The sequence below is a fragment of the Diceros bicornis genome, chromosome 20, assembly GCF_020826845.1.
Source record: "Diceros bicornis minor isolate mBicDic1 chromosome 20, mDicBic1.mat.cur, whole genome shotgun sequence".
In the NCBI taxonomy this organism is placed as follows: Eukaryota; Metazoa; Chordata; class Mammalia; order Perissodactyla; family Rhinocerotidae; genus Diceros; species Diceros bicornis.
This window is the reverse complement of record NC_080759.1, coordinates 31,016,539-31,041,140: the sequence shown is the minus strand read 5'-3', so window position 1 is coordinate 31,041,140 and position 24,602 is coordinate 31,016,539. Positions and strand designations below refer to the sequence as shown.

At 43.5% G+C, this 24,602-nt stretch overlaps 1 protein-coding gene across 2 annotated transcripts in view; it reads left to right on the top strand.

Moving 5' to 3' along the window:
* Positions 1–24,602, top strand: part of EGFLAM (EGF like, fibronectin type III and laminin G domains) — a 175,849-nt gene that overhangs the window by 114,397 nt on the left and 36,850 nt on the right. For both annotated transcript variants that reach the window (XM_058564203.1, XM_058564204.1), the window contains 6 exons: positions 9,092–9,207; positions 9,803–10,121; positions 10,776–10,876; positions 12,015–12,115; positions 14,082–14,226; positions 17,602–17,791. In XM_058564203.1, the coding sequence (XP_058420186.1) occupies positions 9,092–9,207; positions 9,803–10,121; positions 10,776–10,876; positions 12,015–12,115; positions 14,082–14,226; positions 17,602–17,791 (972 nt within the window). The remainder of the gene's footprint in view (positions 1–9,091; positions 9,208–9,802; positions 10,122–10,775; positions 10,877–12,014; positions 12,116–14,081; positions 14,227–17,601; positions 17,792–24,602) is intronic.

The following is a 24,602-nucleotide window of genomic DNA, read 5'->3' as shown; positions in this document are numbered from 1 at the left end:
ATGTGAAGAGCACCAGTGCCCTCCATTCTTTCCAAGTGTGCAGTCATCTCATGAACATACCACATGCCATTCGATTTCTTAAAACAATATTTAAATGATAATGGACATTTTAAAATGTATCTGACTATTTTCTTAGGATAAATTTCTAGTAGTAGAATTACAAAATCAAATAACTCAAACACTTGATATATGCTGCCAAATTATCCCACAGAAGGAGAGAGAGGGAGAGAGAAAGAGAGAAGGAGAGAAAGGGAAAGAGAGAGCTCTTACATTTTAAGCCGTGTCTTCCTGACACTATGGACAATAGTTTTCTGCTATTAATAGTTAGTTGACAATTGCTATGAAACTCCCAGTGAAAATGACTAACTAGACACTTAGAGCACTGACATTAACCAGATTAGAACTGAAGTCTTTCAACAAACATTTATTTTGCCTTTACCATGTGCAGAGCACCCTGTAAGATATGTCTCTTAAAGAGAACATTCGGTCATTCACTCACTCTCTTATCAACACATACATATTGAGTGTCTGCTGCATACATAACACTGAATTCTTAATGCCAGCCACCATTTCAGCTGTTTAGAAATGTTTTAATTGCCTATCCAAATTGTACACTGCCCACCCCACCTAGAGCCCTGCGGTATCGCCACAGAATGTTGTCAGTGAATTATTATTCATTATTGTCTGAAGTTACAAAGATTCCAAGCCTGAAATTTCCAGCACACCACGATGAAAAGATGGCCTTAGGTTTTCCTGCTGTGTTCACAGGTACATCTTGCATCATTATTTGCTTTTGTATCTCCTCCATCAGCAGGTAGCAGAGAAGGAGGTGCCTAACACCTTGGTTTCTGGCCATGTGCATAACTTTCCACAGCCCCACTATCTTTAGAAAGGAGGCTCTGAGGGAGAAAGATGCAGTGGCTTGTGTTTGGTTGACTGGTTTATGTTCTTCAAAAGGCAGTACCCCACAGGGACTGTGCACAGTTGGTGCTTCCTCTGTGTGTGTGTGCATAAAGATAAAGGAGTCAGAGAAGGTTTGAGGTGAGGGCCCTAAAAGTCGCTTGGTGCCTGGGGTGCCATTCTTGGGCTCTGGTCAAGTAAGAGTTTCATGAAGCGTGATGAATAGAAAAATCTGCTTATGGCTGGTCCTTACAGCTGCTCTCTCCCAACAATCCCTCCCTTACCACTGTAGAAACACACCCCTGGATTAGTTAGTTTCATTTAGGTTGAAGGAAAAGATTCAGGCTGATTGTTGAGGGAAGGGAAGAAGCAAGGGAAACCATTCAGTATCCTTGAGGACTCTCTGAGTCTCTGTGCTGCCAAGGCTGATGTTGAGCAGAACCGAAGTCTTCCCCAGTGGTCTTCAGGATCGCAGCTGCACTCTTGTGCCCCACCCCCTCAGCATGCACCCAGCTGCGCACTTCTCAAGATAGAGGGTCTAATTGAGTTGTTCAATCCCCATCAAATTCCGTTAGAAATGCGCCAGCTACTGCAGTTCCAGCCGTCACAACCACCTTCATTGCCAAAGACAATATAGTAGAAAGGGAAGTCCCAAGAGACTTCCACTTGTATCTTACCCAAACTATCACATGGCTGCCTCTAGACGCAAAGGAAGCTCAGAAATCCAGTATTTAGCTCCTATAGTATCTACAGCAGGAGCAAATAAGGGAGGAGGGGTTAGGGCAGGAATAACTGCCTTGCCCTCCAATATGAAGCCCCCATGGGTAGATTTTCACGCCAAGGCCCCTCAGAAGTAGTTGGCTGGGATATGATTGTTTTAGGCTTGGGCACAGATTCTGGCTCAGTCATTTTTGGCCAGGCGGGCAGGACTGACTTTACTTAAAACATACAGCCCCAGCCAGAGCAACTTAATGCAGATGAGCCACTTGGGAAGACCAACCCCAGAAGGGGCTCTGAATATGGATAATTTTCCAGGAAAACTCTATGAAATGTTTTCTTTAAGATCCTGGAAAGAAGTATTAACAGCTTTCAAACTCTTTGTGTGAGTTCTGTGCTTGGACTTTTGCTGTTAAGAACCCAGATGAATGCTGCTGTCATATATTTTTATTATGCCTAAATTATTGCAAAACTTCACTCTTTATTTCCCATACATTTTGTAAGTTCCTACAATGTGCCAAGCAGAAAGTGAGGTCTTGGTGGTACAATGGAAACCAAAATAGACATATTGCTTTCTTCAAGGAGTTTGCAATCTAGTGGGAGAGTCACATTTATGAACTTATCCCACAAGTAAATATGTAGTTACGAACTAACAATGCTATAAAAGAGGAGAGAACTATGAGAATATACAAGAAGGGAACTGACCTTCTCTGGAGTACAAAGAAGACATCCCTAAGAAAGTGATTGTGAACAGAGGTATAAAAGAATCAAAAAGGCAAAGGATGGGCAGTGAGGGATAAGATTTCCAAGCACAGGGAAGAGCATGTGCAAAGACTCTGAGGCAGGAGAAAGCGTGGTATGTTCCCCCAACTGAAAGAAGAAAGATGAGAAGGGATAAATTGGTGTGAGATGAGGCTCGAACTGGCAGAGCCAAGGAACACAGGATCTTAGGGAGGCTTTAAAGGGGCAAAGGCCACAGGTCTGACCTGTCATTATTCCATCCAACCAACCAAGTCTTGAATATTTTCACCGAAGGAGATGACCCAGGTTCTGTCCATGCCACGTTGCCTCATGGGGAACCCTTTCTCTCCAATCATTCTTATTCTGGTGAATGTTCGGGTTTTGAGGATGCCCAATTAACAACACTTTTCCTCTTTCCCCATTTTCTGAACCATTTGAGAAATAAGACAACACAGTCAGCAGATGAAGAATCAATTGCCATCCTTATTTCTGATAAAGGCTGGGTCAGACAGCGTAGCCTACTTGAAGATACAAACTGGGCTTGCAAACTCCCTTTTGCCCCATCCAGACTATGGAACAGCCCACTTGGGGGAATGTTGGGTCTGCAGAGAAGTCACACCTGCCCAGATCACTGCTTTCCACTTGTCTAGATGGAAAGGGAAGATGGGAGAGACCAAATTTGCCCTAAATTCCTCCTCCCTCCACCAGGTCCTTTGATAGATTAACTTTTGCTCAGTTCAGAAATATGGACCAAATGCTTCCCTTCAGCATCTAAGTTTATGTCTCTACCTCTGTAGGGAGGAGAAGAAGTTGGACAAGAATCCAACAGAATTTCGGAAACTCCAGAAGAGGCTGAGGGTCACTTTTTAAAATATCACTTGATTTTTGTCTTTTGATGACACACAATCAGCTGTGTCTCCACAGAATGCAACTTCAGGAGTGGGGAATAAGTGTTCCTCTCTCATCATTGCTAAGAGCTGTTAAGAGAAGAGACTCAAATACAAACTGATCCTTATGAATGAAGATGGATTTGATAAATGATAGATCACATCTTCTAGGAGGCTTATAATATTGAACACAAAGCTACAATCCCCAAGGCATGTAACTTCCATGCTGAACTTACTCCTTTTTTCTTTTTCTTTCACATAAGTAAAATTCCCTGGTTGTTTCTTTTTCAAACAAAACAAAATAACAAACTTCTTTTGAAGCCTGCAATATGTCTAAGTCAAAAGTGTAAACTTTAGGGTCACAGAATGTTAGTGCTAGAAAGGATCTCGCAGCTCATCAAATCTAATCCCATTCCTTATTTTATTAGAAAACATGAGATCCAGAGAGATTAAGTGACTTGTCCAAGGTCACACAGTCATTTGTATCCCCCAATTATTTGGATTCCTTGACCAGGGATATTTCCAGCTACGTCATGTTCATACATCAGAGAAACTGACTATTTATAGAAAACCTATGATGCCTTTATAAAGTCAAACATACAAGTTTTTGTAAAATAAAAGTCATCCCTTAATTTATTCACGGAAATTTCTGTTTTGTGAATTAGTTTTTATTATAGTGGAATAACCCTTGAACTTGTTTTGCATTCAGTCAGTGCTTTGACTATTCTGGTTCTAAATCAATGCCTCCTTTTTAATGTTCTCTTTTCCTAATTAACAAAGTGCCAAGTAGAAAGACATAAGTTATGCACTTTAATTACAATAACCCCAGGCTACTGGGAGAATTCTTATCACTGGGTCGGACTGTTCATTCTGTGCTCACTTAGAAATAGCACTGGTAAAAACTTCATATAAGCTGTGGATTTGAGATCTAAGGTGGTGGGGTTGTCAGGGAACAAAAGCAGTGAGCTTTATTCCGGATTTCTTTGAGTTATGCTGCATCTGGTCCTTTCTGTGCTCATTTCCTTCCTGTTTAAAATGGGAAATGACTATTAGCCTGGGTTGTTATGATAGGGAGAGATCCTGCAAAAGGTACTGGAGTGCAGCCCCGGGAGTCCAGAATTCTGCCCGGCTCTGCCATTAATGAGCTGTCTCTCTGGGCAAGTCACATGGACTCTCTGAGCCTCAGTTTACTCCTCTGTAAAGTGGACTTGTTGTGCTAGCTGATCTCTAAGGTCCTTCTACAAAAGTCGAAATGTCTTTAAGTCCTTGTAATTCCATATTCCTTTCCCCACCCTTATCCTACACTCTTCATTTCCCCAAACTGAGAGATAACCTCTAGCTTCAAGGAGATATGTTATATACAGTGTCAAAACAGAAGCAATTAGTCTAAAGACCAGGGAACTTTACCCATTGAATAACATATGCCTTATTTTACTCGTCAAAATGAGCAGAGAATCTGGAATCATTTTCATTCCCATCATGGTACCATTTCATAGCTGCAGCAATACATTTGTGGTCCTTTCCTCTAAGGAATTTCCTTCAAGATAGACTTCCTAGGGTGGGTTAAGGGGCAGGAAGAGACCTCAGTTACCCATCCCCCAACGCTTGGCTTCTCTATATTCTTCTGGCTGAAGTATCTTAGATACTTGATGCCAAAACATCTGTATGATAGAGTGTTATGAGCATTGAACTAGGGGTCATATGATCTGATTCTGGCTTTGGATCTTCTACTAATGAGATGCATGACCTTGGTTTTAAGTCACTTCTCTTCTGTGGCTTCAGTTTCCACATTTATGAAATAAGAATTTTGGACTGGATAGTGTCTAAGGTCTCTTTCACCTGTAAACTTCTAGCTCTGAGTTGGGGAAAGAGACAGAAATGGTGGCAGTTTGGGGGCAATGTCTTTGGATTTGGGGTCACAGTCTCACCACGCAAGGATTCCTCTCCAGATATTCCATCACTTAAACAGGCTTGGCCAGCTGGGCCAGGACAGGACGGAGACAGAGTCCCACCACAGTACAGCATCGTGGGAGTGTCTCCTGTGTCTGGTGGTAGGTCTTGGCCTTGGTGAGTATGTGAAGCATCAGTTAAATGGAGGATGGGAAGGGACGTCAAGAAGTGTGAAATGTATTTCCTGCTCTTAAGGGGTTCACAATTGAATTGGGAAACACAAGGACAGCATTCCGAGGCCAGGAGTCCACAAGGTGTAAATACCATCTTAAACATCTGTTGATTTCATCAAGCTATGGAAGCTTATTCTGAGCTCGTGATTCAGGGCATATATCCGTGGGTGGATAGCCCCGTCCAGAAGGAGATGGAGGAATGTTCTATAGGTCTTGGCAGCTCCATCTCTTCTGGAGTCACCATTTTTTCTCCAGAAGAGTCTGATAGTCTCTTTTTAACATATCACTTGATTTTCGTCATTTGATGACACACATTCAGCTCTGTCTCCACAAAATGCATACAGCTGGAAGGACAGGTAGGCTATGTACAAGCATAAAAGAGAGGAGGAGGATGGCCATGTGGAGACGAATATTAACCAAAGTCTTGGGATAAGAAAACACAAGATGTATTCAGGAGACAACTAGTAGACCAGTTCAACCGTTATGGCTTTTGAAAAGGGAAAAAGAAAAAAAAAAAAAACTCTGAAAACACAATTTGAAGTCCGATTATAAGTGGCTCAATGTAGTCAAAAGAGAGACCAAGAATGAATCTAGCTCTACCGTTTACTATCTGCGTGCCTTTGAGCAACTTGTTTAATCAATCTGAGTTTGTATGTCCACGTGGTAAAATGCCAGTGATAATACCAATTTCACAGGATTTGGAGAGGATTAATAGAAACAATGTATGAAAATCTCCTGGTGCAGTAAAAATGATCAATAAATATTAATTTTCTAAATCTCAGTCTCCTTCTACCTCCACGGTGGCTTCTTGTCTTATAGGCAATGAAACAGCAGCCGGCAGACAGACCTGGCTTTGATCTAGGCTTGGTCAGTTACAGCATCTTGGATCTTAGTCAAATCACTTAACCTCCCTGAGCTTCAGTTTACTTATCTACAAAATGAAATTAACCTGTACTTACCTTGCAAGATTATTATAAAGTTTAGAAATGTATTATGTGAAGCTCCCAACGGTACCTGTTAAGGGGGGGAGAGGCAGTAGGTTTCAATAAATAATGGTGATGGAGGAAAGGAGGAAAAATAGTTGTTGTTATTACGAAACTGGAATTCTCGACCAAGAAGCCTAGGATTTGTCTTGTAGGCCGTGGGGGGACTTTGGAGGTGTTTTTTCAGATAGGGTATCATAAAATGAAATGGAGAGAATCTTAACGTTGATGAGAATAGTACAAGAGTGGCAAGAATGTGCAGAGGGCAAGGGAGAATGCCCTGGAGATGGCGAGACTGACTTACTGAAGGTAGAATCCAGCCCTTTTCATCTATGTGCTGTATAATTCTTTTATTATCAAGTGGATTCTTTCTTCTGAAATTCAACAATTCTGAATATATGAGAGAGACAGAAATGGAGCGTGAGAAAGGGACAGAAAGAAGAAAGAGACCCCGAGAAAGAGAGAGAAGCAAGGAGAGAGGTGGAAAGATACACAGATACAGAGAGACAGGAGGGGAGTGCTGTGTTCTAGGGCTACCTGGCTTTCTGTGTGGACACATCTGGCACACAGCTGTGCTGGCTGGATGCTGGTGGCTTAAGAGAACTTGTGTCCAGGTATAAATCTGGCATCAACAGGCTTGAATTTTCAGCTGACATGTGGGCTATTTTAGATAAAACTGTGGGGAATTGGTGTGGAGGTGGGGAGAATGCCACCTCCTCCGTCTTATCCCCCCTCCACCAACATGTGCCTGAACACCAGAGAATGGCTCCTTCCCTCTGCCTGCCAATCACCCGCTCCACGTTTCTCTCTTCCTGGTCCAGGAGGAGGTTTCTAGTCAGCAGCGTGCCCACTGAGGAGGCTTCTCCCACTCCCCGTGTGTTGTTTCCTCCAGCTCTGTTTTCAGTCTGCTTGCTATTTTGCTCGGAAAAGGGGGAGTTTTCTTTTGCGAGAAAGGTGTTTGGCTTAGCTTATTCTGAAAGCAGAACGTCTTTAAGTTCAATTTATGTTTTTAATGTCATTTTTCTTTCTTTTTTTTTTAACTAGTCATCCAAACGCTGGAGGTCTAATACCTAATGGCCATCAGCAACCTTCAAAATCAGTTTCTGTTGCCAGAGTTGTTACTATCCTAAAGGCTGGTGCCTGGTGTGCCCTGTTTAGAGAAGGCAACTGGTACCTGTGCCATCCAATCCCGCTGGGAGGAAAAGGGGGCGCTATGGAGCAGCACTTTAGAAGACTCCCATACCATGGAGGAGTGCTTCTTGTGTGGAACCTAGGTCCCATTGTTGAGGACAGTAGATTTTGTGAATGACAACTGAATAAGAATGCTAATCTGACTGTCCCCCAAAGGACTGTGCCTTGTATTGTCCGCTATGAGTTTTTTCTCAGCCCCTCTTCCAGCTCTGAAAGATCCTATTGTCCTGCTAAAACAGATGGAAATGGTTGGCCCGCAAGATACCATATAGGGTCCCTTTTCTCTGAGTGTGGAAGTGTTTCCTGTCTTAAGTCTCTTTCTTGTTTTAAATAACTCTTTTTTTTTTTTGAGGAAGGTTAGCCCTGAGCTAAAATCCGATGCCAATTCTCCTCCTTTTGTTTTGCTAAGAAAGACTGGCCCTGGGCTAACATCCATGCCCATCTTCTTCTACTTTATATGGGACGCCGCCACAGCGTGGCTTGACAAGCAGTGCATCAGTGTGCGCCCGGGATCTGAACCCACAAACCCCGGGCCGCCGAAGCGGAGTGTGCGCACTTAACTGCTACACCACTGGGCTGGCCCCTAAAGCACTTTGAATGAAGTATTTCATACATCAAAAATATACATATAACATATAAAATACAAACACTCATATGTACCCAGCAGCTGTCTCAAGTACAATATCATAGAGGACTCTCAAAGGTCCCTGTGTGTCACACCTTATTCACATCCGTCATCTAACCTCCCCAAGGTACTTTTGTCATGGTCTTACTTTTCTTAAGAGTTTAAACTACATATATATGTATCCCTAAATATTATATCGTTTTCCTTGCTGTTGACTTTTATATTAATGACATCACATTGAATGTGTTCCTTTACAACTTGCATTTTTTGCATGAAATCCTGTGAGATGAAACCATGTTGATGCATTAAATGCTCATTCATTCATTTCCCCTGCTATATAGTACTCCATTCCATAGATATGCTATAATTCACTTATCCATTTTCTGTTGATAGATATTTGGGGTTTTACTTGCTATTATAAATAGCAAATTTGGGGTGATTTTTACTCTTACAAATTCTGATGCTGTGAACATGTTTTCCACATCTCCTGGTACCCCTGTGGAAGAGTTGTTCCAGATTTTGTAAGTCAGGGTGAGATTGCTGGGTCAAAAGCTATGAACATTTTCTACTTTTTAAATGTTTCCAAGAGTTTTGCAAAGTGTTTGCATTCATCTAACATCAGTGTATAAGAGTGCCCCTGGATCCCATCCTCGGTAATATTTTTTATTGCCCAACTCTTATATTTTTGCCAGTCTTGTCAGTATAAAATGGCGGCTCTTTCTGGTTTAAGTTAGCATTTTCTTGATTACTTATGAAATGAAACATTCTTCATATTTTGCATCATTGACTTCTACTTCAGTGTTGAATTTCTTTTGTGTTTCCAACACATCCTGATCCGTTTGGCGCAGCTCTGTATGTGGCTGGATTAGGATAGAAAGGGGGTGAAGGCATGTTGACGGCAGTGTGCTGCTTTTCTCTGTGAAGGCCCTGAGGAAGTAGGAAGTGGCCGCTACGGACCCCATTATATAACCGACATGGGAGCCGGCGAGGATGATGACGGATTTGAAGACGACTTAGATTTGGATATCTCCTTTGAGGAGGTAACAAAAATCTCTGCTCTTAAAACCCAGATGTTTTCGTTTTCTTGCTGAACAAGGCAATTTAGCCAACGGACCGTGAACATTTTACTTAAAACTTACTTAAATTGGCCCATTTGCTTTTAACACTCATTTATTTCCTCTGACTATTAGGCTCCAGGTGATCATAAACTAGTGGTAACTAAGTACCAATCATGCGATGTTCTGTAGTCAGCCCTGCCTGCCGACTTCACTATCTGGCAAAAATATTCTTCGATTTCCCACCAAGTGAAGTTTTATAAAGTCAGGTATTATAAGGAAATGAACAATTCCTTCACAAAGTAATGCATCTTTGTCATATTGTAATAATAATAAATCATGTTATATCAGTTTTCCCACTGATTTTATGAGTAATACAGGGCAAGGTACTTAAAATCCTTGACCTCAAGTTCTTTATCCATAAACTGGGATCAGTACTATCTCCCGCATTTACATCCCAGGGTTTGGGAAAGTATCAAAAGTGACCATATTTTCAAGTATTAGGCATTAACCATAAATAAGGCAGTCTAATTACTGTGTTCTGTGTTAATCCTGAACCCTTTCCCTTCTCTGCCTTTAGGTTAAACCACTTCCTGCTATCAAAGGAGGGAATAAGAAATTTTTGGTGGAATCCAAGATGGCTCCTAGACCAAACTCAATGACCAGTTCTAGGCTTGTCCCCCCTACCCCAGCATCTCTCCCTACGACTACAGTGGCTCCCCAACCCACTCCACTGGAGAGAAAGGGGAAGAATGGCATGGCTATGATGCCGAGGCTCTTTGACCTGTCTTGTGATGAAACTCTCTGCTCTGCTGACAGCTTTTGTGTCAATGACTACACCTGGGGGGGTTCGCGATGCCACTGCATCCTGGGCAAAGGTGGTGAGAGCTGCTCAGAAGGTAGGCCCTTGGTGGGGGGAAGAACATCCTGGTGGGTTGGCCCCACTGGGAGCCAGAGGGCAGTTTGGGGTTCTACGGGTGGTTCCTTCTGGCTCTTTTTCTAAGACAAGCCCCTTCTTCCACGTATTGGTCATTAAATTAGCTATACAGAGCATGTGAGGCAACTTCCATTGCTTCTAGTTAGATAGCAGCTCTATTTCTATGTGGGCCGAATGTGTAGTACTTTGGGAGCAATTAAAAAATCATCCTGATGGCACCCTGGGGAGGTGGGCTTTACTTTTATCACATCTCTATTGAAAAAATGCAGCCCAAGCGTGTGCATGAATGTTAAGAAAGATAATAATTGAGCCAACTTATATGACACAGATGTACAGCTGGAAAGCAGGTGTCAGTGGTCTTAAAGTCATTGCTTTCTGTTTAGGGTAGCAAGTAATAATCTCCAAAGATCCAGTTTCTCCCTAAGAATTTCAGAAGCTCGAGGTCCCCAAGAATGAGAATTGTAGGTGTAAAAAGTAGAGAAAGGAAGATAGTAAGCTAGGTCTAACAAATCAAATATTTTCACTTAAGGACATCCAGGCAGCAGTATATATTGATCTTTGCATTTGAAGAAGTGAGGAAACAGCGTTCTTTTGTGTTGTCTTTTTCTCTTTTCAGATATTGTTATACAGTATCCTCAGTTTTTTGGCCACTCCTTTGTAACCTTTGAACCTCTGAAGAACTCCTATCAGGCATTTCAAATTACTCTTGAATTTAGGGTAAGAAGCATTGCTTGTTTGATGAGTGCCTACTAGACCTCTTAACGCAGCAATGTGCTACGTCGAAAAGGAGGGAGATGGGGGAGGGGAAGCAGGGATGTAAATATCAAAGGTAAATATGACACAGAGCCTGTCCCCAAACCCATGCACAGGACAGCAAGAATGATGGGCACATTCACACACTCAGGGGCACCAGCAAGGGAAGGGTGGGTTCTGTATGTTGCTGAACTATGGAAGTGGCAGGCCTGTGGTTCCCAGTGACAATGTTTGGGTCTCAGTCACGTTGCCCATAATCGTGACTCCTTCCGGGCCAGGATTTCAGAAGGCATAACGCATTCTCCATTCCAAAATCCCTTTTAAGAGAAGCCCAAGTGTCTGCCTCCATTGCTATGGCTATAATTGAACAAAGAGAAAACCTGCTGTACACTACCCTGGCTTATAGTGAGAGCCCAATGGATGCTCTCTGATCTGAATCGACTGCAGATCAGAATTCCATCAGCGACTTCAGCTTAAAGTGATTCTTTTGAGTATCTCAGACAACATGAAAGGGTTTAGAGACCTGGAAACAAGTCCCCTTTGAGGTCATGGTCACAGTTTTGAATATCCAAAAGATGATCTGTCCCAGTCTAGGACAGCCAACACGGGTGAAAAGCAAACTAGTCTATCAGCTGGGCTGTTTTTACTGTCCTGTTGTCCTGATAGAAGGAAATAAGCAAATTTGCATGCTTCCCCAGAAAGAGGGAAGTAAAAAAAAAGAAAAGAAAAAAGTGGAATGCCCTTTGATGAGAATACAGTTTGATGAACACGAGAACAGCCTCTCTGTGACCACAGTCTTTGTGCACATGGTTTTCCTGAGGTTCTGCTGGTGGATCCACAAAGGCAGGTAAAGAGTGGGTCGAATACGGGGCCTCCTACCTCACTGCCGTTCCTCACATACTGTTTATAGGGCCACCATTTGTTTATTGGAAATGAACTGGGACTAGGTACCTGGGAGTTAATCAGAGTCCGTGTGCTTGTCTCTTTGGGAATAGGACCACAGAGGAGAATGCTCGTTTCATATCCACGAGTGTTTCCAGGTGGCGCTTTATAGCAGATGTGGCGCTCACTGTTCACGTGGCTTTTGTTTGTATACTGACAGGCAGAGGCGGAGGACGGCTTACTGCTCTACTGCGGGGAGAATGAACACGGGAGGGGTGACTTCATGTCCCTGGCGATCATCCGACGCTCACTCCAATTCAGGTAACTCCTGCCTAAATGCCACAGATTTTTTAATACTCTCCTACATTATATTTACATTTTTATAATGTGAATAAAATACATACAAGATGGATTCCTGTAGATAAAGGAACAGTGTGTAGTATAAGGTGAGCATGGACCAGTTTACTAAATACCAGAGTATCAGGATTGCAGGGTAACCTTTGAAACTTGAGTTTTGGAACCTTCCTTGTAACTGTTCATTCTTTCAACAGCAAATGTTTGTTGAGTGCCCACAGTGTACCAGGCACTGCTGTAGATCCTGAGAAGGCAATAGTAAGCCAAAGCGATCAAGTCTCTTCTCTCCTAGAGCTCTAGTGGACGGGATGGGAAGAAGGCTGGGATCTGTCCTGGCCCCCTTGTGGTAAAGACGGCTGACAGCCATGGAGAGCAGAGAGAAGTCTACAACCTCCCAAGGGTTTCTAGAGGCTTAAACTCCATCCTTGTCTTCTCTCAGGGCTGTGGTGACCTGTTTGGCTTACCTCCTCTGCCCTGGTCATTTCTCTCTCAACACACTTTGGAAGCCACCTTTATTTTCTCGGGTTTTCTGGGAGGCAGAGTTGTGTGGAGGTGTGAGTGTTTTAATCACCCTTATGGAGGTGTACACAACACCTATTTGAGAATGACCAGTGGGGATCAGCCTTGTCCTTCTCCAAGTGCACTAGTTAAGATCCTGATGGCACAATTCGCCTGCTGCCTGACCTTCCGCAAATGACTTAACCTCTCTAAGCCTGCGTTTCCTCCCAGGGCTATTGCGAGGATTAAATAAATTAATACATGAAAGTGCTTAGAGCATGCCTGACCCATAGCAAGCACACTATAGGCATCAACCATTATTGTCTTTTAATTATTTCAGCACAAAAATTACTTTTGGTTCAGCTGGAGAAGACTGTTGAGCATCCCACTTGGAGCAGAAAATGGGCCCCCATCGTTTGCTACATTCAGGGAAGTTTGAGGTTAGCCACCAGGATCTGGAGCAGTGGTTCTAAGCTTGTGGGATCTGATAGACTCCCAGTAGCACTGGCAATTATCATCTGGTACAGTTCTCCAACCCAACAACTCCTCCAGAGTGCCTCTGATATCCCCCTCTAGGTAAGCCTGGCCTGCAATGCCTCTCGACCCCACTGCACTCCACTGAGGGTCATGAGACAAAGGGAGGCCGTGAGAAGTGGGCTGTAATTAGTGCAGCTCCTGATAAGGACGATGGTGGCCTTCCCCACAGGCAGTCTCACGACCCATGGGGAAGTGGCATGGTGGCTGTTTGGAATTTGACCAGAAAGGGTCAAAATTCTATATGCCAGGCATAGTGACCAGTGGAGCACCCTGAGCCATAGGGAGGTTGGGGGGAAAAAAACAAGAATAATGCAACCGTCTGAGAATGCTCCCCCTCCGCCCACACCTCACTCCTGAACTGGAGCCTCCTATGGAAACTGCACCTTGCCTTTGGGCACAGCTGAGCACAGATGGCAGTGCTGGCCAGCTTGCCAAAAGGAGTGTGAAGACTGGGGTTTTGTTACATTTTATTAATATTGCTGAGCCTGTCATTTGGGAGTTGGAGGAAGTCCCCAGAGAAATCTCTAGAAACAGAATGACTCAAGTTCTAATTCGCTGCACCTTGAATCCACTTTAAGCATCTGGTGATCTCTGAAAAGGAGAGGGAGGATCTTAGATGCCTGTCATTTTCTAAGCTGCAGAGACCCTCAGTTTAAAGAAGGCCCCACATCTAAAGGTTCTATGGGCAGAGTAAAGATAACTAGACCGAGATCTTCCCTGGGAGGAAGCATCTAGTTTTTCCGTGTATAGATTTAAACAGCTCTTGATATTCATAAGCATACCTCTGAACAGACTGACTCTCAGAGAAGCCGTCGCCCTGGAAGTGATGTCCATGGAGTCTGAAAACGTAATGAGCTGGTTGATCAAAGAATCCTCCTCTCCTTTTCCTCCCCCACAGGTTCAATTGTGGAACTGGGGTCGCCATCATCATAAGTGAGACCAAAATCAAACTAGGGGGTTGGCACACGGTTACGCTCTACCGAGATGGGCTGAACGGGCTGCTGCAGCTGAACAATGGGACCCCGGTGACAGGCCAGTCCCAGGTGAGTGCGAGCCTTGCTCCCTGCCCACTGCCTAGCACCCACCAGAAACATCCCAACAGGGTCCCCCTGCAGAGAACTGAAGCTGCCTTGGCAGGATCCCAGCTCTGGATGGGCCATTTTTCATGGTGAATCCGTGGTCCTGAGCTCTAGTGTGCTCCTGCTGTTCCACTCTAGGTGGGCTTTCAGGCACACATCCGTCCCATAGCTACCGAGGAGAAGAAGTGGATTTGTAAGCACCATTGCTGTGGGTGCACAGGGACATGCAGTAGGCCTTGTGCCCAGGGACGTGATCTCTTTCCACAAGCACATCAAAGCCAGGGGTAGAGGAAGGCCCATATTGGAAGAATAAAAGCCATTATTAGTGCCAAACACAAAGCTGGCTTTTAAGGCAGGGGTGTTGCAATCCTGTGGCTTTAGAAAATAGTCCCCAAAGCTTCCCTTGGTTCAATATGCAAGAACCATCCATTCCTCTACCTTTTTGGGGGGCCATGATTATAGGAATGGTAAAACAATGTAACTGTTGGACTACTCAGCACATCACCTAGGTATTCACATATTTATCATGCTCTGGGCAATTTTAGGACTGTGTTTGGAATAAACAGTTTGGATTAGCAACCTGCCAAGGAACCAAGCCTGTAATTATATTAGACAGGTGTCCGTATTCTCTGAGGAAAAATGTAGCAAGAAAGCCTTTGTGTATCTGTATATAGCTTCCTCCCTGCCTGGGCTCTTTACTATTCTTTGCTGGCAAGACATCTTATGTAAAAGGTCACGCCTTGCTGATCCCCGTTAATTTGGACCCCAATGGTTCCAAATGAGCAAGGATCCAAATATAGTGAATGTGAATCCGGGGAGATCATTTCTAAGATATGCATTTCTAACATACGCATACATTTCTAAGAAAGGAAAAGACAGGATAAATGAACTACAGAGTCACATAAATGCCAGAACAATAGGCCTAATATGATTAAAATTAAGTTTGATAGGAATAAAGAAGCATTGAACTTGGGTCCAAAATACTAACATGAAGAGAGGATGGAGAAGCTGTAATAGAAGCAACGCATGTGAAAATGTCTTATGATTTAAAGCAAGGAAGTTCAATAAAAGTTAATAAACAAGGCCATGTGATAACAACAAGCTAAAGAAATTATAGGTTGCATTAATAGAGGCGTAGCATCTAGGAAAAGGGAGGTGATAACCCTATTCTATTCTGGTGACTATGTGTGTAGCTTCCAGTGCTCTAAAGGTGACTGATCCTCTAAAATGATTGCATTCAGATCTGTGATCACACTCTGAGGGCCACAGAAAAACTAGAGCATGTTCAAAGTATAGTCACTGGGACAGGAAGATGACTTGAAATCCCTGGAATGATTGATTGAACGGGCATTCTTGAGTTTGGAGAAAAGAGGATGAAGGTGTGGATGGTGGCTTTTCATCGTAGAGTCAAAGGGAGAGTCTTGAGCAAGAAGGACTTACTCTGTGGACCCCTAAGGCTGAAGTCTAATGAGGAGAGTCTCAAGGAGCCAGTATTAGCTCCACCTAATTATACAAAGGTATCACAGTCTATCTCAGGAGATGGTTCCCTGTCCTGGGGGTCTTCAAAAAGTAACTTACCAAAACCTTTTGCTAGGGATGTACAAGGAATCCAGCAGTCAATAAGAGCTTGGAGTATATGAGTTTTCATACTTTTTTCCAATCCTAAGAGTCTATAATTTTATGAATGTCAGAATTAATGGCAAGAAACATATAATTTTATGGATATTCAGAGCGACATTTGCCTCTCTACTCCCAGGACTTGCTAAGCAAGTTGTATGAGCACGACCACAGAGGTGGAATGTTTAATAAATCGTCTCGCGAGATAGTGACTCTGTCTTAAGTTGGGGTTCCCCAGAAACAGACCTGAGAGGAGGAGTCCTGTGCCCATGATGCATTAGGAAAGTACTCCCATAGGAAATGTGTAAAAGAGGGAAGAAGATGGACAGGGGAGGGGTGGAAGTCAGCAAGAGTGGCATCTTGGGAGAAATTATCCCTCAGAGTGATCCCAACCCAAAGCAAGGGAACTGGACTTCCATGCTTCTGCACCCATCGTAAACTGTTAAGGGCTGTGCTGCGGGAATGCAAACTATCAGATCTCAGCCTAGGCAGGCAATGCAGGCTTCAGGGACCCAAAGGCAGCCCTCATCAGAGGAGGGCAAAGGCTAGGCTTGACTATTGCCTGGGATGTTGTGAACGGAGACTCAAAGGAACCCCACACCCCTACCATGCACTTAATGAGCCAGAAAAGGAGAAAAGGATTGAGCTGTCAGACCCGTGCTCTGTCTCCGGATCAAGAAACAGAATCGGAGGGGTGAAGACAGGATCCAGAAGGTGCGAATTCTGAGGATCATTGAGTGCCACAGGGCATTCAGTTCATCTAAGGAAGGCAGTATGCCCAGTGGCTGGCAAACAATTTCATCTTTAAAATCCACTGTGAGTGCTTTCAAGCTGCCTAGCTCACATTCAATATACTATTTACAAATGGTTCTTATCTATTCATTAGGAAAGGTAAAGCAATGATTAGATGTTCTTCTACTTGTTAGTAACAAAGCTGTAAATGATCAAGATTACGTTTCAGTGGCTCACATTCTGGACATTTTATAAGTTCTAGCAGATGCCTTTCCCAGCCCCCTTCTATACCTTTTAATCCAAATGAATGAGATATTTCTGTAATAAAAAATAGAATGACTAAGGGTGCCTTAATTTTGTCCCACCTAATGTTCAGCTCTGTATTTTCTAACCTCAAAACCTACAATCCAGATTGTGGTTTGGTCTAAGATTGGAAACGTCCCTACCTAACTGTAATAACACTGAAAAAAAAGTTGTATCCATGAGCAAATTTCAAAATATTTTGCTACACAGTCTCTTTGGCAATTTACTCCCCACAGTGTTTCTTGCAGGATATAGTCTAAAGGTGACTAGGATAACGAACGGGTCAATGTTAGCCCATGTATACACAAAATTAGTAGTATCACCTTTTGAGACACAGAATAGCCCTATGACCCATCCAAGGTACACAAGAAATTGGTGTCCGGACTGGAAAGAGAAAGTTTTTTTTGGATGCCCAGCGTGGTACACTGCCTGTTGGGCTGTTCTTGGCTCTGACTTATCTTCCCTTCCCTTCTAGGCATTACAAAATCATCCCTTCTCGAAACACAGCCTTCTGAGAAGCTAAGTTTCCTATGGTAACTGTGGGTTTAATTTTCCAGTAGGTCTTAAATCAAGATGGAAGAAAGTACTGGGGCTGTAATATGCCTTAACCATGTCCCTCATTAAAATCTGTTGTGTTTTGGCTTTTGATTTTGTTTAGTGAGTTAACAGTTTTCACTTTTCTTAAAGGGCCAGTACAGTAAAATTACCTTCCGGACACCTCTCTATCTTGGTGGAGCTCCCAGTGCTTACTGGTTGGTCAGAGCAACAGGAACAAACCGAGGCTTTCAAGGCTGTGTGCAGTCTCTCACTGTTAACGGGAAGAGAATCGACATGAGGCCTTGGCCACTGGGGAAAGCACTCAGTGGGGCTGATGTGGGTAAGTGGATGCCCAGGGGGCAAGGGTGTTCTTGTGGGATTGCCTTTCTGGTGTGGGCCAGGGAGGTGAGCAGCTTCATGGGTTAAACCCTGGGCGGCTGGTTAATGCAGAACTTCAGAAGGGAGGTGGGCCCAAGGGGTGATGTTGGTGCTCTGCAGACGTGATGACCCTAGTCTGAACACCAAGCCGTGGTAAACAATGTGGCGCACCAAACCCTTGGTTGTGTCCTGCTGCCATCTTGGCTCTCTTCATGAAAGTGTCATGGTCTCATCGGACAAAGCAACAAGCAATTCAGCCCTTTCACCCTTCCTTACCCAGTCCAGTGGAAAAGCTGACACAATAATGTAAGAAGAGATTTCATATGCTCTCTGCTTCTAAGGGAAATGGTCAAATTCTAATTCTTGACCACTGTGCCCAATACCTTCTCATATGCCCTCTCATTTACTCCTCACACTGACTCTAGGAGGTAGAAATTATTATTATACCTATTTTATACATAAAGAAACTGGGGCTTGTAAAAGTCAAATAACTTATCCAAAATAGCAGGCAGATCTAGGATTGCTTTTTTTTCTTCTTTCTATTTTCTTTTTTTTATTATTATTAAGACTTTATTTTTTGAGCAGTTTAAGGTTCACAACAAAATTGAGGGGGAAAGTGCAGAGATTTCCCATACACTCCCTGCCCCCACATATGCATAGCCTCCCCCATTGTCAATATCCCCCACCGGAGTGGTACATTTGTTAATTGAGGCACCTACATTGACACATCACAATCACCCAAAGTACATAGTTTACATTATGGTTCATTCATGGTGTTGTACATTCTATGGGTTTGGACAAATGTATAATAACATATATCCATCAATATGGTATCATGTAGAGTATTTTCACTGCCCTAAAAATCCTCTGTGCTCTGCCTTTTCATCCCTCTCCTTCCCCCTCCCACTCCCAACTCCTGGTAACCACTGATCTATTTATATTCTCTATAGTTTTGCCTTTTTCAGAATGTCCTGTAGTTGAAATCGTACAGTATGTAGCCATCTCAGATTGGGTTCTTTCAGTTGGTAATATCCATCTAAGGTTCTTCCATGTCTTTCACGGCCTCATGGTTCATTCTTGTTAGCACTGAATAATATTCCATTGTGTGGCTATACCGCAGTTTATTTATCCATTCACCTACTAAAGGACATCTTGGTTGCTTCCAAGTTTTGGCAATTATGAATAAAGCTGCTATAAATAGCCCTGTGCAGGTTTTTTTGGTGGACATAAGTTTTCAACTCCTTTGGGTAAACACCAAGGAGTGTGACTGCCGGATCATATGGTAAGAGTATGTTTAGTTTTGTAAGAAACCGCCAAACTGTCTTCCAGAGTGGCTGTACCATTTTGTATTCCCACCAGGAATGTACAAGAGATCCTGTTGCTTCACATTCTTGCTAGCATTTGGTGTTGGCAGAATTCTGGATTTTGGCCGTTCTAATAGATGTGTAGTGGTATCTTGTTGTTGTAATTTGCATTTCCCTGATGACATATGATATAGAGCATCTTTTCGTATGCTTATTTGCCATCTGTATGTATCTTCATTGGTGAGGTGTCTGTTAAGGTCTATTAGCTCATTTTTTGTTTGTTTTCTTGTTGAGTTTTAAGAGTTCTTTGTATATTTTAGATAACAGTCTTTTATCAGATGTGTCATTTGCAAATATTGTCTCCCAGTCTGTGGCTTATCTTCTCATGTTCTTGACAATGTCTATCACAGATTGGGAATGTTTAATTTTAATGAAATCCAGCTTATCAATTATTTCTTTCATGGATTGTGCCTTTGGTGTTGTGTCTAAAAAGTCATTGCCATACCCAAGGTCATCTAGGTTTTCACCTATGTTATCTTCTAGGAGTTTTATAGTTTTACATTTTACCTCTGAGTCTGTGTTCCATTTGATTTAATTTTTGTTAAGGGCGTAACGTCTGTGTCTAGATTCATTTTTTGGCATGTGGATGTCCAGTTGTTCCAGCACTATTTGTTGAAAAGACTAGAATTGTTTTTAAAGCAATAAGGACATTTATTCCGTCACTGCAGGCAGCAGATAGATAATTCTAAGGTTAGTTAATTCAATGACTGTTTTAGTCTGCTAGGGCTGCCATAACAAAATACCACAGACTGGGTGGTTTAATTAACAGAAATTTATTTTCTCCCAGTTCTAGAAGCTTGAAATCCAAGATCAAGGTGTGGCAGTTTTGGTTTCTCCTGAGGCCTTTCTCCTTGGCTTACAGATAGATGGCCATATTCTCCCTGTGTCCTCACATGACCTGTTGTCTGTGCTCCTGGTGTCTCTCCCTCTTCTTAAAAGGACAGCGGTCAGATTGGATTAGGGCCCACCTTTATGGCTATTTAATCTTAATTACCTCCTCGAAGACCCTCTCTCTCAAATACAGTCACGCTGGGAGTTAGAGCTTTAATCTATGAATTTTGGGGGGACATAATTAAGTCCATAACAGTGACTCAATAATGTCACAACTCTCAGTTGGTGTCTCTGTGATTCTCTTGCTTTTCACTCATAATCTCAAGATGTTACCACAATTCTAAGCATCACGTCCTCACGTGACATTGTCCTTGGCAAGAAATAGCAAGTCCCTTTCTTGGGTCTCCTTTCCTTCCATCTCCAAGATGTTATTTTGCAAGAATGCCCAGTGAACACCATGTACCCACTGCCTAGACTCTACCATTCATTTTGGTACATTTGCTTTACCATGTATTCGTCCATCCCTCTCTCCATTCCTGGATCAGAGCTAGGATTCGATCCTCGTGTCTCCAGGTACAGTTTGTCTGTTTTGTAGCTGATATTAGTTGAGCACCTACTATATGTAGCCACCATTCTAAACTGCTTCAACCTTCCCAAGATTCCTATGAAGTTGGTGCTAGGATTAGCCTTGGTGTTAACAGATGAGAACGGGTGGTACAGAAGAGTTAAGTAACTTGCCCGAGGTCACACAGCTAGTAAGTTGCAGAGCCTAAATGTGACCTCAGCCAGTCTGGCTCCAGTGCCTGCCCTGTTAATCACATCTATCACATCAAAGTCTCCCAAATTGACTTCAAATTGCTTACCTCCACCTTGCTCACTCCTAAAGGTGATACCATTGTTAAAACTACAAAAGAGGAAGTTTTCTTAAAAGGAAAAGATTACTACCCATATGTTATTCCCTATGTTATTACCCTCAACCCCAATTGATCACTTAGTCAAAGCAAACAATAAACAGCAATGACTAAAACAATTATAGAAGCACCCGCTGTGGTAGGACCATGTCTCCAAAATCCCTCTTCTGGGATGTCTGTGATGATACAGAACGTGAGATCCAGCAGGTCCATCAGAAGTCTCATGTGGTGTGTAAGAGCCTGGACTCTGAGGGCACATTGCCTGGATTTGGCAAATCAGTTAATGTCTTTGGGACTCAGTTTCCCCATCTATAAGTAGTACCTACCTCATAAGATTTTGTCTGGATGAGTTGTGGTGCGAATAAAGTACTTAGAATAAGGCCTTGCACATAGCAAACATGTGGTAAATATTTACTGCTGTTAATATGATTATTAATATTCTGACTCCACTCATCAAGCAGGGTATGAGTTGCTGCTTCTCTTCATTGACCTGACAGGGAAGCAGCCCTGAAGGACAGCTCTGGCAGTCGTGAGGCTGCATGGTAGCCTCTGACAGCTAGTTAAGAAGTTGCAAAGTTGAGCAAGGACCAGTTTATGACAGCGTTTTCAATTCTCACACAGTGTGATGCCAACCTCTCCACTGAGCAGATAGCACCAGGAGAGCCCACTTTACTGGCTCTGGGCTGCTTGGAGGCAGATGTTGGATTATTCAGTTTCTCTCTATGAACCTTAATGGCAGGCATCAGTCACATTGCCTTTTTCTTTTATTCTCTTTCTTTTTTCCCCTTGGGGTATAAGAGCAGGGCTAGTTATCCTTCTTCAACCTCCAGATTTGCTTTCCTTTGAGTTGTCCTCCTGAAATTCAAGTTCTTGTAAGTTAAATGCAGTCTCACCCTGGGGAAGACTGGGCTCATGCAAGCAGCAGTGAATTTCTGGTGGAGATACAGGCTTCCAGAGGAGGTGACGACAGTGCAGAGTTGTGGTTCTTCCATCTGACACCTCTAACATGGTATTGCCATCTTCAACCACAACTTTTTTTCTGTTCCCCCTCCACCCTCACCAAACCTGTTTCCACTCCTCAAAGGGGCCTTTCATTACTCAACCCTTCCCACTTCTTCTCCTTCATTAGACTATTCCCAGCTATTGGACTCTCTGCAACTCAACTCTGCAACTTCTAGAATAGTCAGCAATCTCAGCAAAATTCTGCATTCTCTGGCCCAGCCTTTTATTTTATTATTTCCACCTAAATTCTCAAACATAAACCACCACCACTCATTTTTTCCAATCCTGTCCTGGATCTCCACACCCTGCTGGAGCAAAGTCACAGAGCCAGCTTCCCAAGTTATTTGAGGTTCAAGAGGTCTGCCCTCCTGCCCCTCACTTCATTATCTTGCGTAAACCTACACAATAGCTGGCATATAGTAAGTGTTGCTGTCAACAAAAATTATTTTATATATTGATGATGAGGTCCTGCCAGCCCTCTATACACATGACCTTGCAACCTCCTTCTTCCCACCCTTAGAGTTGAAAGTTTTCCTCATCTCTAAAACTAACCTATTCATCTGCACTCTGCACCCATCCCTAGGACCTTGCTGCCAGGACAATCTCTACAATAACCCAAGGATTCTTAACCTTTGTGTGCCATGAACCTCTTTGGCAGTCTGGTGAAGCCTATGGACCGCTTCTCAAAATGATGTTTTTAAATGCAGTGAATAATATACATGAGAGGAAACAATTATATTGAGATAAAGCTATACAATATTTTTAAGTTTTGGTACTATAATAATATATGTGCTGCTTTAGAAAACATTAAAGAACAGGATTATTTAATGGTGGGAGCAATAACTACCATGATTTCGAAGTAGTAATGAACATAAATGGTATTTCAAGATATCTTCAACTAATGGAATGCCATATGATGATAACTCAGGGCTACTGGTCACAAGTCACAAAAACTGCTAATGCTAGATGTTTGTTGCCGCCATTAATAATTGAAGGAAATGCTCAATTCCAGTTAGAGGTTAGGGAAAATAAAGATTCTTGTTTTTCCCCACTAAGTCCACAGACCCCTTGCTCTAGCTTATTCCCAGTTGCTCAGGTCCTTTCCAGCTTAAATCAGTGCCATGCTTGGCACAACCCTGCTACCCTTCTGGTCTGGGTACCTGGGGACCTCTCTCCTCTCTTTCAAGACCTGACCCCAGCAAGCTTTCCAGTCCCCCTGTCTGAACCTCCTGTGAGGGGTCTTCTGCCTTCTACTGCACAGCGAAACTGCTCTCCTAAAGCTGTGAGTGGTCCTCTCTGCACAAAACCCTCCTGGACCTCTCGGTGGTGTTAACTCTGAGGCTCTCTTTGCTCCTGCTCCTCCCTGAGCTTCCCTGAAGCTGCCCTGTCTGGGTCCTTAGGCCCTTTGGCCTGTCCTCCTTCTGTCTTCTCTGCTGGTTCCCTGGGAGTCCATGGGGCCTTTCATCCTGTCCTCTTGCAGGGAGCCCATCCGTTCTTGGTGTCAGCGTCACTGCCCTGCTGCCACGGCCCCTCCAGCCCTCACCTGTGCACGGATCCCTTCTTGCCCAGGGGCCTCAGCTGTGGATGTTTCCACAGTCACCTTATGCTTAAATTTAGCAAAAGCCAACTCCTCGTCTGCTCTTCAGCACCCAGTTTCTGTTCTCCACTGCGCTCATTTCTTTCATCTTGCCCCTCTTCTTTCAGTCTTCCACGCTAGAAACTTTGAGGTTATGCTAGTCTTCCTCCACCTTCAACCTATAGAATGAACTGGTTACTTCTTCTTTCCTTGTGTCTCTTTGCTTCTTTACTTTCTATTTCTCTGCTATCACCCTATCCAACCCCAGTTTACCTCCCTGTAGGATTTCTGTCGTCTTTCCCACCCCCATCACTCACAATCTATTTTGCATGCCATTGCCAGCATAATCTGGCTGAAACTCTGCTTTCATCAAGTAAACAACTCTGGCTGGCTTTCTTGCCCCCTGCCCTACTCCTACCTCTTAAAAAATAGTTGCAACACAAATCTGTAAAATAATTTTTCCCACGTGTATCTAAAATAACCCAAGGACCCCACTTCTTCCTGTGGGACCAGCCCTTCTCTGAGAAAGAATCTCAGCCCACAGAGATTGCTGTAGCACAGGGACCTGTGAGAGTTTGGCTAAGATCAAAGTCAGCCTCTCTGTGGAGACTGTGAATGCTGGCAATGTTCTCAGGGCTGTGCAGAACCAGTCACTTCTGCCTGAACTTCCACTGGCCCCCAGCTGGAATTCACAGGGGCCAGCCCACCCCAGCTAGAGGGACAAGCCATCTGGAAGGGCTTTAATTAAATTCTGTTATCAGCCCTTGAAGTCAGTCTGCTCTCCTGGGTACACCCTGTGCCCAGCCCTTCCCCCTCCTCCCAATGAGCCTTTTTGAAAAGCTTGATTCAACAAACACAGATGACTGCTGAGGAGAGGATAAGAGACTCACCTGGCTGAGATGACACAATTAGGCCAAGGAGGGCTCTTCCTCTCACAGGAGACAGGCTACCAGCTGATGAGGGCACAGCATTGGAGATCGCGGGGTACAGAGCTGGACCCCTCACAGCTCAATCAGAGATTCCTTTTGCCTCCATCCCGAGAAGAAGTGTGTTGTACTCACCCATGTCGTTCCGGGCCAGATTGTGGCC